The sequence below is a fragment of the Equus przewalskii genome, chromosome 14, assembly GCF_037783145.1.
Source record: "Equus przewalskii isolate Varuska chromosome 14, EquPr2, whole genome shotgun sequence".
NCBI lineage: Eukaryota > Metazoa > Chordata > Mammalia > Perissodactyla > Equidae > Equus > Equus przewalskii.
In genome coordinates this window covers 65,182,562-65,200,583 of record NC_091844.1, presented here as the reverse complement: position 1 = coordinate 65,200,583, position 18,022 = coordinate 65,182,562, and the positions used below count along the sequence as shown (strand labels likewise).

Genomic DNA, 18,022 nt, shown 5'->3' with positions numbered 1-18,022 from the left:
TGGTATTTCTAAAAAACTTCCAGGTGATGCCAACACCCTTCGCCCATGAACCACACTTTGAGAAGCAAAAGTCTAGGGCAAGGGTTAGCAAACCTCTTCTATAAATGGCCAGTAAAAATGTTAGCTATCATACACCATCTAGTCTCTATCACAACTATTCGGTTCTGTCCTTGTCGGGTGAAAGCAGCTGCAGACAGTATGAACAGGAATGAGTGTGACTGTGTTCCAACAGAGCTTTATTTATGGACTGAAATTTGAATTTCGTATAATTTTCATGTGTTCACAAAATATTATTTTTCTTTTAATTTTTTTCCAACTATTAAAAATGTAAAAAAAAGCCATTCTTGGCTCACAGGCCATCCATAAATAGTGGGGGAACGGGGGACTGGATTTGGCCCAAGGTCAACCCTGGTCTAGGTTGCCCAAAACAGTAGGGAACCCACGATAGCACCCCTGGCTGATTAAATTAAAGTGGGTTGCTCAGTGAGCCTATTTTCTCTCCTGAAGCTGGTTTTCCTTTCCCGTTATCCTTCCACTAGTGCTAGGCTTTTGAAACAGCAGACACTTTGGGGACAAGTGGATCTTGGCAAATGTACTTCTTCAAAAATCACTGAAATGACTTTAAAAGACAGCTCTAAATCCTTCTTCTAATAAGAGGCCCTGTGGAATAACAGGTTCCTGTTTTAGCAAAACAGCTTTCGGGATGAGATTCAACTTCAACTACAGTTTTCTGAGCTAACAGAGGAGTGACATGATCAGGGGAAGAAATTCAACCTTGCAGAACCACTCCTAGTAAATGCAAATCAGTCGTCTCAAACATTTATCCCATGAACCCGCGTAAAGATTCTCAGCATCCCCTCGCCTCACTTTGTACTTTGACTCCAAAGAGAGAAAAGACTTCTATCCATATCGATCTTGCAGTCCCTTTCACCACTAAACAGCCATCCTAGCGACACAGTTCTATTTTTCCAGGAATAAAGCAATGCATCTTCAAGTCCAAGAGGGAGACAGAGTTCTCCCAGAACACAAGAGGCAGAAGAGGCCAGAGGCCAGCAGAGAGCCACTGATCCACACTCCACCACTCCCTCAGAGTTCGCCCTGGGCAAGGAGGGCAGAACCCTGGCTCAGGCATCTCCTGCACAGGGCTTCCCACACAGCAAAGCCCATGTGGGTTAGCTGGATGAAGTGATGAGCTGGACCCAGTGGCCAGGTACAGGGGCATTTACCCACTGTCTCTCCATATTTGATACACCTGTCTCCCCACACTGGCTAGGCACTCAAAGGGAGAAACTCCTTCAAGGAGCTCACTGTCTTTCTTACTGGCCAATGACCCCAGTGACACGGCTCCAGCATCACAAAGACATGTCTTAGCTCCACCATTTATTAGATCTGTTGACTTGTGCAAGTCATTGGACATTTATGAACCTCAAGTTCCTCATTGGTAAGAAAAAGATCATCAATACATCATCCAGAGATAACACTGATGAGAACATTTTAACAACCTGCACGGCTCAGACACTGTTTAATTAGAAAGCCAGCCTTAAACATCCAGTATGACTGTACTGGAAGCTCTAGCTAACTCTCAGCTGCCTACCTCGTGGCACGGCTGTAAAGAATGAATGCCTTAACACAGATAAAGCATCTAGCATTTCTCCCAAAAGGCAGTCACATGCCCCTCTCCCCACGGAAACCTCTCCGTTACACAGAGACTCCTGGCAATAATGGTGGCCGCAAATAAGTCCCATCTCCAGGGCTTCCTGCAGGACACCAACAGTCCCTTGCATGACTTATCAAGGGCATGGCCAGAGATGCCCCCTGGGTCCTACTGGAGCCGGCTTCTCTCTCCAGACAACTCAGGGAGCTCCTGAGGGCTCTTCCAGATGGTCCTACCCAAGAACTCATAGCCACCCCAGGCAGGAAGACAGCTGGATCTCACACTGCTGGGAACACACAGGCAGCCTACGTGGAGGAAGATGGCTGATTTTGGGGGGAGGGACAGGAGGTGCAGGCACCTGAAGTGCCCAAATGCCATCCCATTCTCCTTGAATCCAGGTTAACGAGGACCAAACCTCAAAGCACCACCAAAAAAAGAACAACGTGGTCATTTTCTCAGCAACTAACTCCAGCACTGATTTCACAGGGAAAATCCTACGATCGCTTACCCCTCACAAAGACTGTGCCCAAGGAAAAGACCTGGGTCATGCTCTGGAATAGCCCTGACTTCTTCCCTGAGAAGCCCTAACACACTTCATAGGGCCTGACACGTGGCAGTAATACATGTCAGCTCTTTCACCCCCCTTTTGAGACTGGAAGGAAACAAGAAAACGACTTGATTACAGCTCAATAAACAAATATGCTTATGACAGGGGAACATGGGAAATCTTGGCACAGAAAAAGAAGAAAGGAAATTGCACATTATAAAAAGGAACATGCATTAAAAAGCAAAATAAAAATATCATAAATGCAGCTTATTTATGGTGAATAGCAGGTATTTGTTTTTGGTGCTAATAATCTAATTAGCAGTCAATCCAATGCATCCTTTATCCTCAGCTGATCCATAATTACTGCTCCATGCTGAGTATTTTCCCGGCACATGATAGCTTTCAACTCCTCAGCACAAACAACCAAATAATTGGTGCTATTATGCTGGATTCGGGACTACTCTCCGAAGGGTGATGTGGAAAGTGTTTAGCCATTCACTCTGGCCTTTGTATTTTCTGCATCTGTGGATCAATTTCTCACTGTTCCCTCTTTAATCAGTCTGGAGGTATGCTAAAGCACCCTAACACTCTCCAGAATGTGAGACCTTGGAGACTGCCTTTTCTAAAGTTTAACCCTGGGAACAGAAGCATTCCCAGTTGTCTAGGAGAAAAGTATTCATCAGGGACATCAAATAGTGCTGAAAGCCCAACATATTTCTCTCTGAAAATATTGTAAAGTTTTCTCTTTGAATATTGTTTTAAAATGACTTGTCCTGGAAGAGATAGCTTCTGATATAAAACTGTTTCATTCAACAGCTTCTGGTTTAAACAAGATGTGTGTGATTCTGGGAAGCAGAACAAAGGCGGGATCGAAAGGCTGGTTGCTAAGAGGAAAATATACTCAAGTCATCTCTTTCAAGAGACCAGATTCAATGCGACTGTGCCAGGAGAGAAGGAAGCGTGGGGTGGGCATGGTGAAGTGGAAGGAGAGTGGGCTCTGGAGCCAGACAGTTCTGGTTTGGAATCTAGCTCCCACCCCTAGGAGCAGCATGACCTTGGGATAGTCACTTAACTTCTCCCAGCTTTGATGTTGCTCGTCTGAAAAATGAAGTGAATAATGCCACCACACAGGGTTGTTAGGAAGAATAGACAGCTGACACAGGAAGCACCTGGCAATTAGTAGGGGCTCAGATTGTTGATTTTCTGGGTTTTTTTCCTGGATGCAAAAAAAATAGAAGCTGGTTTTCTACAAGCCAGTAGCTTGTGCCATATTCCATTCTCTGCAATTAAGCCACCACCTCTTACCAATAAGCACAGGTGGATTTCAGCCCGGAGTCACTGTGATGCAGCTAGATTAGTCCAAGTCTTCCTCAGGGTTTCTACCATCCTGCAGGTCCTCCTGCTGCCCCTGCCCTCCCCTAGGACCCTCTCCCATCTTCCTATGATCCAGCAACTAAAAGGTTATCACTCAGCACATACTTGCACTTTGGTCGGCTGGTGCCAGCACCACACCAGTTGTTAAATGTCTCCCTGTATATAAGAGGGAGAAAGATTTGGGAAACTGGATAGACATATCAAGGCCTTTCTCCGAAGACTCTCTTTCTTGTTGAGTTGCCCTAGGTTAACATCTGTTGCCAATCTTCCTGTTTTTTTGTTGTTTTTTTTCCCTCCCCAAAGCCACAGTACATGGTTGTATATCCTAGTTATAAGTCGTGCTAGTTCTCCTGTGAGCCACTGCCACAGCATGGCAACTCACAGACGGGTGGCTTGGTTTCGAGACGTAATAGCAAACCCAGGCCGCCCAAGCAGTGAGTGTCAAACTCTAACCACGAAGCCGTCAGGGCTGGCTGTCTCCAAAGACTCTTATTCAGGAAATAGAAACCAGTGGCTATAAAAAACGAAAACTGCTACACTCTAACCCCAAATGAGGTGCTAAAACCTAGAGTCAGAAGCCACACAGTTCAGATTTTCCTTTTGAACTTTTTATTAAAGTGGAACATACAAGCAGAAAAGAGCTTGCATTCAATGAATTTTCACAAAGTGAACACACTTGAGTAACAAGCACCCAGATTAAGAAACTGAATAGTACCAGTTCGCCCCAAATGCCCCCTGTCCCCTTTTAGTCACTAACCCCCACCAAGGGTCACCACAAAACTGACTTTCAACACCACAGATTAGATTTGCCTATTCTTGTACTTTATATAAACGGGATCCCACAGCCTGTGGGCCAAATCTGGCCCACCACCTGTTTTACTGCACCCTGCAAAGTAAGAATGGATCTCACATTTATAAATATTTGCAAATAATACCAGAAGAAGAATATTTCATGAGATGTGAAAAATATATGAAATTCAAATTTCAGTGTCCATAAATAAAGTTTTGTTGGAATATAGCCACTCATTCGTTTACATGTTGTCTTTCACTCTACAACAGGAGAGTTGAGTAGTTACGACAGAAACTGTATAACCCAAAAAAACAAAAATACTGTCTGGTCCTTTACAGAAAAAGTTTGCCAACACCAATTTGAGTGCATGACATTCATTGAAATACCTATGCATTTCTGTTGGGTTTATGGCTAGGAGTGAATTGCAGGGTCATAGGTATATACACATACTTCAACTTTAGAAGACACTGCCAAGAAGTCTTCCAAAATACATGCTCAGCTTTAAGAGAAAAGCTAAAACCTGGAGCAGAATCTATAATCTCAGTTTTAAGGGAGGCAGGGAGAATGACAGGGAGTTAATCTGACCCAGAATTGAGCAAATGAGTAGAAAACCATCAGGGTCTCTGAGTGGGGAGGGAAAATATCAGTTATCTAGATTTACATTTCTTTTCGTTCTTACTTCATGCACACATTTAAAAAATATAGCTCCCTTAATGTTGTCATGCTCAGTACAAGTGGACAACAGTGAAAAAAGTCATGTTTCTGCTGGAGATCTGGCAGCTAACAAAAGCACCACTGTGAGCCCTCTGCTAGTTTACCCGAATTGCAGACAAAATATCCAGGAAGACATCTGCAGCCTCCTGATTTTATGCTTTCGTAAGTTTAAGCATACACATGGGCAGCAACTACATCATCAATGGGCCTTCAAGGTGGAACAGCAAAACACAGGCAGGGCGCCCTCTGCCTTCCAGAAGGGAAGGTCTCAGGTGATGCTGGGTATCTTCCAAAGGCACTTCCCTGGAGCCATTCCCCCACACACCTGCCTTGCATTTCAAATAGGATGTATTAGGTTCTTTCAAATGACACTTTTCCTCTTAGAGGGGAATTGCTTCTGATTGTTTAAGGACCATATTCATCACGAAAGGGATTCAAATCAACAGTTTCTGTCTTAATTGCACAATCCTGCTGACTTGTGAGTTGAGCAGCCTTGTGAATGACAGCAGAGCCTCATTGCCTGCTGTCAAACCCCAGTGAGGGCTCACACAAGGACAGAGCCAGTGCCCACCACGGGACCGAGGGGGCTGGAGAGCCTCTCTCCACTTCTCCGGAGACCCCAAGTCTGCCACTGCAGCCCAGCATCTTCACACAGCAGAAGGCAGTGTCCTGGGCAACATTTCTGTAGGGCTTGTGGGTGAGTTAAACTTGGCCCATCCTGGAAGAAAACCTGACGTCCCCTGGCCTTGTAAAGATGGCTCCCATGTATAGGTCCCTTGATCCGCTCCTCAGTTTCCTTCTGAATGCAGAAAAGCAACGCTATATAGCCATTTCTCATCAAGAGCACTAGCTTTTTGTCCATATGAAAATATACATCTCGTATATACATATATAAAATAGATTTCATTTCCAGGAAAAGGAAGCTAACCAGAAGTTGAGCACGGCCATAATACAAACAGCACGTGCTTTATTCTCAAAAGAGCGAGTTCCAGGCCACTTAGTGGTTAGATGAGCTTGCCAAAAGCCTCCTCCCCCTTAAAACCTCAGCTTCATCATACTTCAGGAAAGGAGAATAATAAAAACATCCACTTCACAGGGTTGCAGTAAAGATCAAATGAGGCATTTGTGAACAAAAACGCTTTGTAAACTGTAAAACATCACATGAAGTCATGCAGGAAAGAAGTTACTTCTTATCTTCCCGTTCCCAATTCACCTTTAATTAGTCAAGACTTTCAGCCAGTTCCTCTTTTGATGAAGACCACCGACCCACCATAAGGACTTTAGTCAATTCAGTACCCAGCTGGCAGCCATCAACTGGCCATCGATTAACAGCCAATTATCTGGGTGGCTTAATTAATCTGTGGACCACGTGGTCTGATCTCCTCGAGATCCTAGAAAACAATGAGCCTGAAATACAGGCGCCAGCTAATTTTTCAATGGCCATCAAGGAATTTGGCGTCCATTATGCCCGCATGTTGCAGCTGCGAGTGACGGGCGCATAAATATTGATTGGACCAGTCTCCCTATGGCTGGGGGGAAAAATAAATGATTAGAGTGCTCTCAGAGGAACACAAGAAGCTCCATAAATCTTCAGCTCACACCACCAGGAAGAGAATCCTAATTTCCAAATCTCAGTGACGACAGAGAAAAGGGACAGTTAGCTGTTTTGGAGGGAGCTTGTCAAGACAGGGCAGTCATACCAGTCCTACAGATGTCTCTTCCCACTCTCTCCTGGTCTCGAATGAGATGCAAATTGGGTTTAAACAACAGGATCATTAGAAAGGAGGCAGCTGGGTGGTTGTTCTCTCCCTGGGCATTCAAATCCAATGGCAGGCACATGTGAGTTGCCTCTCTGCCCTGCATTTCCTTGAAAGATCTCTGTAGTGCTAACAGTTAAGAAGACAAGTGACACGAAGAGAATTTAATTATTTTTTTTAAGTGCCTAATCTCGTCTCCAGGAAATGGTATGCAGAAGAAACTTTGCACTTGAAATCGGCATTGTCCAGGAGGCAGCAGGTCAGATGGCTCCTTCATTCCTGCCATAAGGGTTCGTGCTGCCATAAAGGTGTCCAAGCAGAACGGCTCAGGGTGGTCCAGAGCGGCAACTTCCCTCTTCCAGAAAGAACTGTCTTTGCATCCAGAGCGGTCCCCGTATCTCCAGTGACCAGCAAGGCAGGCTGCTCCTGACCTTGGAGCCCCAGGGAAGTACTGGGCTCTTTTGCCGCCAGACTTCTCCCTGGAGCTCCTGACCAAGTACCCTGGGGCTCTCTGCTCTAGGCCTCATGAGCTTGAAGGCAGGAGGGGAACAGGGGGGCGATGGAAGAGGGAAAGCAAAGCAGGAAGAAAGAGGACTCCCCGGGTGGCACATAAATTTCTCACACAGAGGAGATCTCTTCCTCATTCTCCCCTATCAGCTTCCTAGTGTTCATTAGGTCCTGTGATGGCAGCAGCCGCTGCCAAATGCAAAGACTGCTGCCCCAGAAGGTCATATCAGGCCGTTTATTCTGAAATACCAAAATACCAGAGCCAGCAAATTTCAGGAGCTTCTGCAGAATTCCCCAGGGTACCAGAGTGCATGTGTGGGTGTGTGTGTGCGCGCGCGTGTGTGTTCTTCAGTATCCCAAAGGGGTTCTCTCTTAATCAGCTCAACATCTGAGGACTCGAACACTGATTTATTTTTTTGGTTAATCTAGTGTTTCTGGTAAAATAATTAAAAGATAAGTAATAGACACAGAGTTTCTGTGGTATAATTATTTATAGCCATAAGGTCTCACTTCAAAGTTATTCACAAGGAACCCGAAACAGCTCAGACTGCTGACAAAGTGAGTGAGAGACAGGCAGTGTTATAGCATGCTGCTCCCATTCCACAGGTGAGGAGACTGAGCCCAGAAGAGAGGAATCAGAATTATCCCTGGCACTGCCAAGGGTAGAAAGAGATGTCCAGGCTGCCATATGTATAAGAAAAACCAGAAGGTGAAACCACACTCGGTTATGACATGATGGGAGCAACCAAGAGGGGGTCAGGCTCTCTATCCCTTGACTCCAGTGAGCAATGAGTCTCTGAGGTCCATGCCAGGAGGAAGGCTGACCTCCCAGCTCAGGGTCACTGCAGGCAAGTGGGAAGACTCAGCACCAGCTGTAGAGGGCATAGGGCACGTCCAGACTCACTTCCCTGAACAGACGGCAGGTCTGTAATGGTGGTCTCTGGGGTGGAATGTGCAAACGCCATGGCAGGGTTCACAGACGCCCCCTAAGAGCAGAGGGGGAATCTGTCTCTGCTTTCTAATTCAGATTGTTTTCCAAAAATGCACTGGGGACTTTGAGATGCTCTGGAAGAGTGACAAAACTGCCAACGTTAGAAACCAAACAAGGGCACAGCAACACTTCTTCAAAATGTGTTCCTGGGTGCCTGATCATGGATGCGATTATTTTGGAAATTCGGAATGGGGGAGGTGTGGGAAAAGATGCAGGCAAAGGAGGTGATGAGATAGCATGTGAAATAGGCTGTGTGGAAATTCTGGGCCGTAGGCACCAGTCAACAGGCAGCCTCATTCTGTCCCTCTTCGGTTTATAAATGACCGCTGATGAGTGGAAATTAACACTTTTAAATGATACAAACAGACTAGCAACCTTGAAAACGCGTCACCTCTGACAGGCGGGGAGGCTTGTGACAGGGACATTAATTTCTCTTTCCTTCCTGGTTTTGCTCCTCTGTCTTCCCTGATGTGAGCAGATATATATCGTTCTGTGCCTCCAGGAAGGTCTGAGGCAGGGATCCCTGGGCTGTTTCCACAAGCACCAAGCCACTCAGGGGAACAAGGGTTTAGGGGGAGAGAGAGCTCCCCGGGCTGACTCAAAGAGATTCCCTTAGAACAGATCTCGGGTCCCTGGGGCAGGGCCTCCCTCCTGAACCTGGGGGCAAGTGCTGGCTGGGAAAGCAAGCTAGGCCACAGGTACAACCCAGGGCGGGCCAAAAATGACCCAGGGCAGAGAAATTCCCATCAGCCTGATGGGATTAGACAGGGTGGGAGAGGGGGTAGAGCTCAGAGTTTAAAAAACAAAAAGCTTCTTGGTCTCTAGAAAACAAAAACGTGCTATTTCTCGAATACTTGAGGTTCCACCTGCTACTCTCCTATTCCCCAGCCTCTCTCAGCAGCCGCTGCTGGCCCACCTGGCGACACCATCCCCACACCTGCTCCAGGAGCTGCCTTAGAGGGGAAAACAGCACAGAGCCCAGGACAGGCACCACACACACAGAAGCCAAGGAAAGGATGACCATTCCTCTGATAATGGGCTACTTCTGGTCTTGCCAGAGTCAAAATTCCCTGGACAGAGTCCAGTGTGTGCACACTGAACATCAGTAGATTAATACGATTGCTCTCTAAAATTCATGATTTTTTTTTAATGGGAGAAATTATCTACTAAGTGGAGAATAAAACAGTGTCTTAGACTCAAGGCATTTGTAGTATGCAAATATTACAGAAAGACAAGCTCTTTTCTAACCGTGTTTGCTCTATTTCTCCTACAGCACAAACACATTTACATGGGCCCGAGGCACTTTATTCGGAGGCTTTACTTTTCCAACATCTTCCTCAGAAAGTACCCTCAGGCCTCAAATGCTTTTGCTTTTACTAAACTTTAAACGCCTGGACTAAATTTAGTTTCTTGGAAATAAGAAACAAATTTGCTGATTCTTTTTTTAATTCTATCAGTTGTATAATTCCCCAAATGACAAACAAATGATAGCAGAGAGAGGAAATGAAGACATTTTTCAGATACTTTTTAATGGTATAGTATTTATCTCTAAAATACAGTTTGATTTAAGACATCAAACTTGTTCCATGATTTTCAATTAGGAATTAGAGCTTTGCTGAATTTGGGGTTGAGGGGCCCGGTACAAGAATCGAATCAACATTAAAAAGTCAAACATAAAGAAATCCTCTTGAGCTAATAATAGAACCAGCTCTTCTTGAAACTAAGAAGAAAAATCCAATTAATTTTCTTAAACTAGCCGTGCACCATGCCTTCTCCCTATCATGTGGATGGTGACCAGGCACAGGTTTTATTTTGTATCAGGCCCATTTTGAAGATCCTATGGCTAGGTGAATGAGGATGTTTCCTAACACTGTGAGGAAAGGAGAATAAGGGCCCGGGAGCCCAGAGCTAGAAGCTGCAGCAGACCCCAGGGAAGGCAATCTGCTGTATGGAATCTAAAATTTGGGAAGTCCCCAGCCCAGGATCCCTGGCCACAGCTCTCTCCTCTCCGGGCCCTCCACCATTCCCAACTTCTCTAAATATTTTTAAGGGAAGGGAATCCACTGCTATTGCTTTGGAAAATAAGCTGACCCCCTCCCCCACACTGGGAAGAAGCCCAGGCAGGGTGAAAATTTCCCCAAGCCTTCGGCACGTCCAAGGAAAGAGCTCTCCCCATGACCATGCATGAGCATTTCCTAGGAAAACCTAGGATACTGAACTCACTCAAAGACTGAATTTTTCCTTATAATAGACAAACGTCCCATCTGAATTCTTACCATCGGAATTTTCCTCAACCTACCCTTGAGGAAACAATCTCTGCCCTGGCAAATGATTCCTAAACCAATGGTGCTGCAACCTCCCAATGAGGCTGCAACCCCTGATCCGACCCTCCCCACCAGGGTGCACTCTGTCCAGCCAGAGGAGCTTCCTCTGCCTCCTATGGCCTCCTCCGAGGGCAGAGCAGAATTTCCCTCTGAGATGGTTCCCCCACAAATTCCACCAACCCTCCTGGAGCTCTCCAAAGGCCAGCATCTGGGGATGAGCCATGGAAGTGCTGGAAAGTAGGCGGGCAGCGTGCATCTGTAAACATCCCTAACCTACCCCCATCACCCACGAGTGCAGACCCAGGAGTCCATGCAGCACAGTGACACAGAAGGAGCATGTGCGTGGGCAGTTCCCAGAACGAGCCCATTCCATTTTTGACCCTGATCCTGCCACTTAATAACAGCCTTCTTATCTTAGGCCAATTGTTTAACTTCATTACTCAATCGTATCTACATAAAGTATTATCTGCCTTACGTGGTTGTCGTGGAGATTAAGTGAGCTAATATATCTGAAACGAGTCTGTGAATTTGTAAAGCACTATATACATGCTAGCTATTGTTATTTCACATGACTGCACACAAGGCTGGTCCACCAGGAATTCAAGAAGAATGAAATCGCTTGGCCAAATTTACACGGACCCAACCAAACTGCAAAAAAATCAACAGAATTGGTATTCTTCATCCAGCTCCCAAATGCTGTCCATCAACAGGCCGCTTCAGACTCACATGGAGCCTCTGTAAAGATACTGATTCTAGGACCTTCTCCCAGACCCGCAGGATCATAATCTCTGCAATAAACCCCAAAACTCACATGTTAAACAAGCTTTCCAGGTGATTCTGACATGCAGTCAGGTTTGGGAACCAACAACTGCACTCCTTCGGACAGGGAGTGCAAATTTCCTACCTAGATCAGTCATGGGAATAAAATGTTCTGGTGCTGAGAAAGGACCTCTCTTTGTCTCCCCACCTCTCTCCTCAAATACACATACACTAAGATACAGAGGGTTGCTCATCCACCAGACACAAATACATCCACCAATACACACCACACATATATGCGGACACACAAAGTCACACGTACAGGTGAAAAACTGGAAGGAGAAACATACTAACAAAAAGAAGGGTGCCTAATAATGAGGCATCAAGATTTTTAAAATCTTTAGGATTTATGCTTATAAAAGATACAGAAAATGGGGGAAACACGGGAGAAGATGTTAAGACAGAGCAAGCAGTCAAAGAAGCCCCCATCTTCCATGACTGCACAGTAGCGTGTCCGGCCGGCCAATATTAGACCACCGCCCCCACCCTGCCCCACTACTCATTTGTTTGTAATTCTGCTCAACCAGGAACTTGTGAGAGGCCCCAAACGGCAGGGACATGGTGTGCTCATCACAGCAGCCCCAACACGAGCACAGAGCCTGGCATCCAGCTGCGTTCGATAAATGTGTTCAGCACACACCAGGAAGAGAAGCGGCAGGTAAGGAGGAAGGATACAGTGCACGAAGAAGGGAACCGATCTCTTGTCCCAGGTCCCTGGGTGAGGCTGAGAATAAGTAAGCTTAAGGTAATGAAGTTCAGTGCAAAACAGACAGAGATCATGTCCCTGCAGGCGTCATTAACTGCATCACAAGGAGCAGAACCACCCAGGGGAAAAGAAAAGCTCTCCAGATCTACCGGCAGGTCTGAGGTGAGTGAGAAAATTGATCCAGTGTGATATAGGCTGTTTGAAGTCACCAGTCTGCCCTCGCCACTCCTCTGCTTAGTATCCCCTCCAAAGCCCCCTAGCATCCAGAAAGTCCTACCCAACATGACCCTTATACACCTCCCCAGCCTCATCTTTGTCATTGGCCACATGCCATATTCTCAAATTATGCCAAACTCACACAACGTGCTGTGTCATTGCTCTGAGCCTGTTTGGTACAGTTAACCTCTACCTGGAATGTCCTCCCTACCTATTGGCAAAGCTCCTCTTCATCCTTCTCAACTCAGTTCTGTTATGTCCTCCTCCTCCAGGAAGTCCCCAGACTCCTGTGATACCTAGTGCCCTGAGCCGTCTTGGCCCTCAGCACACTGTATGGTCCACTGCAGGTCTCAGGAAATGCTTGTGGAGCTCAACCGAGCAGCGGCAAGATTCCAAAACATATGAGCCAGAAGACTGAGTTAAAAAGGGATCCAACAAGCAACTTGATCTAGTGGAAAGATCCTGAACATCGGAGGTTGGGGTTCAGATCAGTAGAGCGATGGGAGGCAAATTACTTAAAGACTGAATCTGCTTCCTAATCCATGTAATAAGGATAATACCACCCAACCCATACAACTAAGGAAGGAGCACCACTGCAGACCGGCACAGGCGCTCTGTACTGTACTCACTGGGATACTGCCCCCCCCACCCCCATATTTTTCAGTCTCCAGCTGGGACCATGAGCCCCTCCAAGGCCTTTTCCTTGTCCCTGGAAGACTGCTCTGGACCCAATGCATAAATGTTGCCTGGCTGGTCAGGAAACCCCCAGAGGCCTCCTTGAGCGTCCCACCGCCAAGTCTCATTTCCCATTTCCCCAACTCCCACCAATACCAAGGAGTCTGTTTCCACAGGCTCTTTAGTGGTGTTCGGGGCACATTCAACTTCCAATGCAGCTGAAGGGCTCGGGGACAATTAAAAAGCAGAGGTGGGCCCCAGCAGCAGCTGCCCAGGAGGCTGCAGGGCGCTCGCCCGCGACGCACACGCGCGCGCGGCGCACCCCGGGCCTCGGGCCTCCGCTTGCCGGGCCTGGCAGCTGCGGGAAGGAAGGAGGTCAGCGCAGCCGCCAGACTTTTCGGGGGCGCCAGCACCGGCCGGCCCTGCCACCGGACCCAACCACCGGCGACTCTGTCGCGGCGTCCACAGACCGCTACCCACCGAGTGGCTCATCTGCAGCGCCCCCTCCGCCCCGGGACCCTGGCGCGTTGCCCAAGTTGATAGCCCCGCTCTGTCCGCGCGCGCGCGCGCGCGCGGGCCCACCACACACACCCACTCCCACTTAAACACATCGCGGGGCCAGAGATGCCCCGAGCTTTTTAAAATTTAGAAATATCACACTGTAGCCGCAGCCGGCACTCCGTTACCTGCTCGCAGCACCCAGACCCCCGACCTGGCTTCCTAGGAGCCCGCAAACCCGGCACGCGGGCTGTGCGCCCTCCTGCAAACCGCTGCCCCGCGCCCGGCGCGCCGCCGAACCCCGTACCTTGGGGGTCTGCACTTCAGGTTCCGCGGGCACCTCCAACTTATTCTTGGTTACCCAGAACAACAGTAGTCCGATAATCCAGAGCACCCCGAAGATCAGCAGCGCCAGGCGGCGAGGCAGGCACCGCATGGTCCCCTTTGCTTTCTCCTCTCCCAGAGCTACGCCCCTGGGGCACCCCCTGGCGGTCAGGGTCGGCGGGGCAGGAGTCTCAGAGAGCGCCTCGCTCTGGGAAGCGCCAGCCCCGGGATCTGGGTGGAGGGCCGGCGGGATCCTGCAGGGCTCCGCGCCCGCTTCGGAGAGAAGCGAGCAGGGGTAGGGGGCGCAGGGCGCCCCGAGGCGTGGCAGGGAAAAGCCGAAGGGCAGTCAAGCTGGATGCCCGCTCCAGCCGGAGAAGCACGGTGGCGGCCGAGATGCTCCCCGCGCCGCCGTTGCCACCGCCAGGGAAACTGACTCGAGCTGCGAGAAGGGAGGAATCCGAGGCTGTGCCCGGCACCCCGGGAGGAACATGAGGGAGGAGGGAGAGGAGGGAGAGAAGGGGGAGGGTGGGCCCAACAGACAGACCTACTCTGAGGCAGCCCGGGCGGGAGCAAGCGGTGCTCTGAGAGGGGTTGCTACCGCCGCCCGCCGACCGAGGCGCACGGTGCTGTTCTTGGCCTGCCCGCGCCGAGCCCTGGGCGCCGCTCCGGGGCCACCCTGGGTTGGGGCGGGAACGGTGCATCAGCGAGGCCCGCCACCACCAGCTGCGGGTTGGAACCGAGGAGCCAGCCCGCGCCAGGAGGAGCTGTGCCTGGGAGGACTTTCCCGCTCACCGCTGGGGGCTGCACGTGGCGCTCACACCCGGCTCCAGCCCTGCATGCACTCTCCCTCCGGCTGGGCTTTGGAACCGTGCTGCCCCAACCGCCATTCGCTCCCCTGGCCAAGGCCGAATTCAGGCACCTCCCCAGGGTGTTTCTCTGCCTGCCTGCAGGTGCCTGGCAACTTTTTCTGCTTAATGGAACGCTGAGCTGGTCTAAATTTAACTTTAAAGAATTCCTTTTAAAAATTAAGGCTCAATTATCTCCTTTAAGGGTTTTCTCTCCCTATAAGCATCAGGGCTCTGTGCTTGCAAGAAAGGGGGTACAAAGTTGGGCCAACCACACGGGGTTCTTGGAAAGTGACCCTGGGCAGACGGTACTGGGGCAGAAGGTTATATCTTTCAATAGTCCCTTTTCCCAAATGCCTTTGGGAAGCGCATCCTCCTCCCTCTTGCAGACTAAAACTGCTTGCATCTAGAGGCAGAGAAAATTCCGAATTGGATTCCCATGTAGGCCTCAGCTAGGCTGGAATAATGGTGATACCACTGGACTAGGGGTTCCTGACCCAGCTCAGCCACTCTAGCTCTGTGAATCATGGGCAAGGCCTTTACCTTCCCCCCAACCTTAGATTCCTCATCTGTAAAATGGAGACGATAATACCTCCTCTGACAAGTGAATGAATAGTATGCAAGCTGAATGCAAGGTGCTGGTGTTATCTGATGATCTGATAGCTCAAAGAAGGGAGGAAAAAAACCTTGCTCTGCCTGGGCAACGGTGGCTGCAGGAACGGTGCCATTTTAATATATGCTTATCTCATCAAGTTTCTTGGGGAGGTGAAAATGATGCACCTACTACTGTAGCCTCCATCCTCCCTGCCTCTCTTGCCCCATAGAGCACAGCATAGGGGAAACCCCCATACCCTACAGGAGGTGGGGCAGCTGTAAAGCAGGGCTCTGGAATTCATTCTCCCGTGAGATGGAGCCTCCAAGAAGTGGAATCAGGAATGGAGGAATCTCTGAAAGCCCCCTGTATTTGCTACCTTGTTTTTCAGCCACAGGGCAGTCCTGTCTCACAGCCCCAAAGAGTTCTTGGCTAGGCTTAGATAAGAAGTTTTTGGTTCAGAACAGAGATGAAAATCAAACAAGCCCACAAAAGCTGAGCACTCTTGCCAGGCCATCTCAAGATTCGGCTGAGTTCTCAGGCCGTCACGCAGAACCCTGGGGATGGTCCAGGATTTGCCTGTATTAGAACTCTATACACTGAAAGGTTGGGGTGGCCTCCCAGCCACCACTTTGGCCGGGCAAAGGTCCAGGTACATCGTGGTCATGGGAGGGGTTGGAGGAGCAGCATGAGAACCCACCTCTGCAGCATCTTTAGCTCCCTGGATCTCTTTCAGGAGCCTCACCCTGGACCTGCAGGCCTGGGCCTGCAAAGTGTTCTGCGGCAGGCTCTGCAGGGGACCCCCAGGCAAGCCGCTGAGATGCTGTCAGTTCCACGCAGGAGCTGCAGCACCGTAGCCCATTGCTCAGCGCTTTGTGAGGCTGCTTCTGAGTAACAGATGGCAGACAGTTACACAACACCACCGCCAAGCTTTTGAGATGGTGCAGCACCACACTGCCTGCTGCTGTGCTGCTGAGGTGGTTGACTCTAACCGTTTGGCATCTGGAGAAATTGAGGCCCTGGGTTTCCCATGGCAGCCTTATGCAGGGCCTGCATTGCCGGGAGAGCAAGGATTTCCTTCCCAGATGCTTGCCTCTTGAATCACTATTTTGTCCTCCACTCAAGTGGAGAAGATTCCCTGGGCCTATGGAAGCTGTCAAGGAAATCCAGTTTTGCCAGGAGTCATTGCCTGATGCAGCCAAAAGGCATATTAGTCTGGATTGTCAAGCCAGAAACTGTCATTAGGATTGAAAGAGATTTCAGATGGGACTTCAAACGTCTGGAAACCAGTTGAGTCTCCACGCAGGGCCCAGCCCTGTAAGTCTCTCCTAGGACCCAGCATATTCAGGGGTCCCCCAGGCTCTGGCGGATGTTTAAAACTTTAATAACCAGCTTAAGTAATGCAGAGCACAGTTGATCCCAGTGGGGGATTAGCTATCGTTAGCGATTAATCCAAGTTACTTTTTTCTCATCACAGCCTATATGGGGAGGAAAAGCTCCCTGCAAAAGATTTAACATGGCAGGAAGTAAGAAAAATAAGTACACTCTGAATTAGCAATATCCTGGTGCCCTAAACTGGGTCTACATCTCTGGTCTTGATGTTCTAGAGCAAGTTCCTCATTTTCCTGGGCCTCAATTTCCCCATCCGTAATGGCATGCCCTCTCGAAGACCCTTGCAGCTCACACATATAGGGTTCTAACCTTCTGTGTCCCTGAAGTAGGTCTCTTTTTGCCACTCCTGTGGTTGGCAAGTCGTATAAGCTCTTGTCTCCTCGCAGCCGAAGACATTACAGAGTAAATCGGGTATTGGAGCAGATGGGAGTCATTCATGTTAGTATAAAAACTATGGAATAAAACCCATTATAGCCCCCAGAAAGCTGTGTAAAGCAGCATATGGAGCAAAAGTAAGCTGGAAACACGAGGAAGCTGTGAAGTCCAATGCATATGCTCTCTGGCCGCTTTTGCTGTGGGTTTTCACACTTTTCTTGGTTTCCTTTAACTGTCCTCCTGTCACTCTCGCTCAGCTCACTGAAGAGGCTGCGGCCTTTTGTTCCTTTTGGATCAGATTACCCGCATCCCTCCTCTCTGCCCACTGCGTGACTTCAGTGAGAGTGCTGGTGTGCACGTGTGTCTTCCATCTGCATGCTTATTGGACATGCCACCACCAGCGAGATGCCCTCTGTGCCAACCTAATGAGATTTCACACACAGAGGCCAAGGTGGCGTTCTGTTGAGGTCTTTACTCTTCTGGGCCATAGGGAAAGGTAACCAGTAGCAGGGCAGATTGTAGCACAGCAATGATATGAGACACACTTACGCTGGCCCAGCATTGGTAGGGGGCCCCCGCAGCAAAAGGAGCAGCACCACGAATTCAAACATATCTGTCTTTATTCCGCTGTCGTACAGATACAAGTCTTCGGGCCGACCCCTGCAGTCTGCTATTCAAGTTCTCCAACTGTAAATAATACATCAGCCCTCTTTTCCTCTGTGTTCTTCTCCCTCTTCCTTGCCACTATAGATTCTGTCAAAACCACATGTCCCGGGTCTCCTGCAAGGCCTTTTTATAAAGTGAGTGATAGAATAGTTTAGGCTGCATGGTAAATGAGAATAGCTATTACCAGCCTTCTTACCTTCTCTCTCTGCCACATTGGTGCATCTTTGTCAAAAGAATAAAGCCGGCTGGCTTTTCC

General features: G+C 48.8%; 1 protein-coding gene across 1 annotated transcript in view; it reads right to left on the bottom strand.

The window, feature by feature from the left end:
- The window catches only part of GALNT14 (polypeptide N-acetylgalactosaminyltransferase 14), a 206,274-nt gene extending 191,588 nt beyond the window's left edge, over positions 1-14,686 (bottom strand). Inside the window, exon 1 of the mRNA XM_008514756.2 lies at positions 13,880-14,686. Coding sequence (XP_008512978.1) covers positions 13,880-14,008 — 129 coding nt within the window. The 5' untranslated portion in view covers positions 14,009-14,686. The remainder of the gene's footprint in view (positions 1-13,879) is intronic.
- Between the last annotated feature and the right edge of the window lie 3,336 nt (positions 14,687-18,022).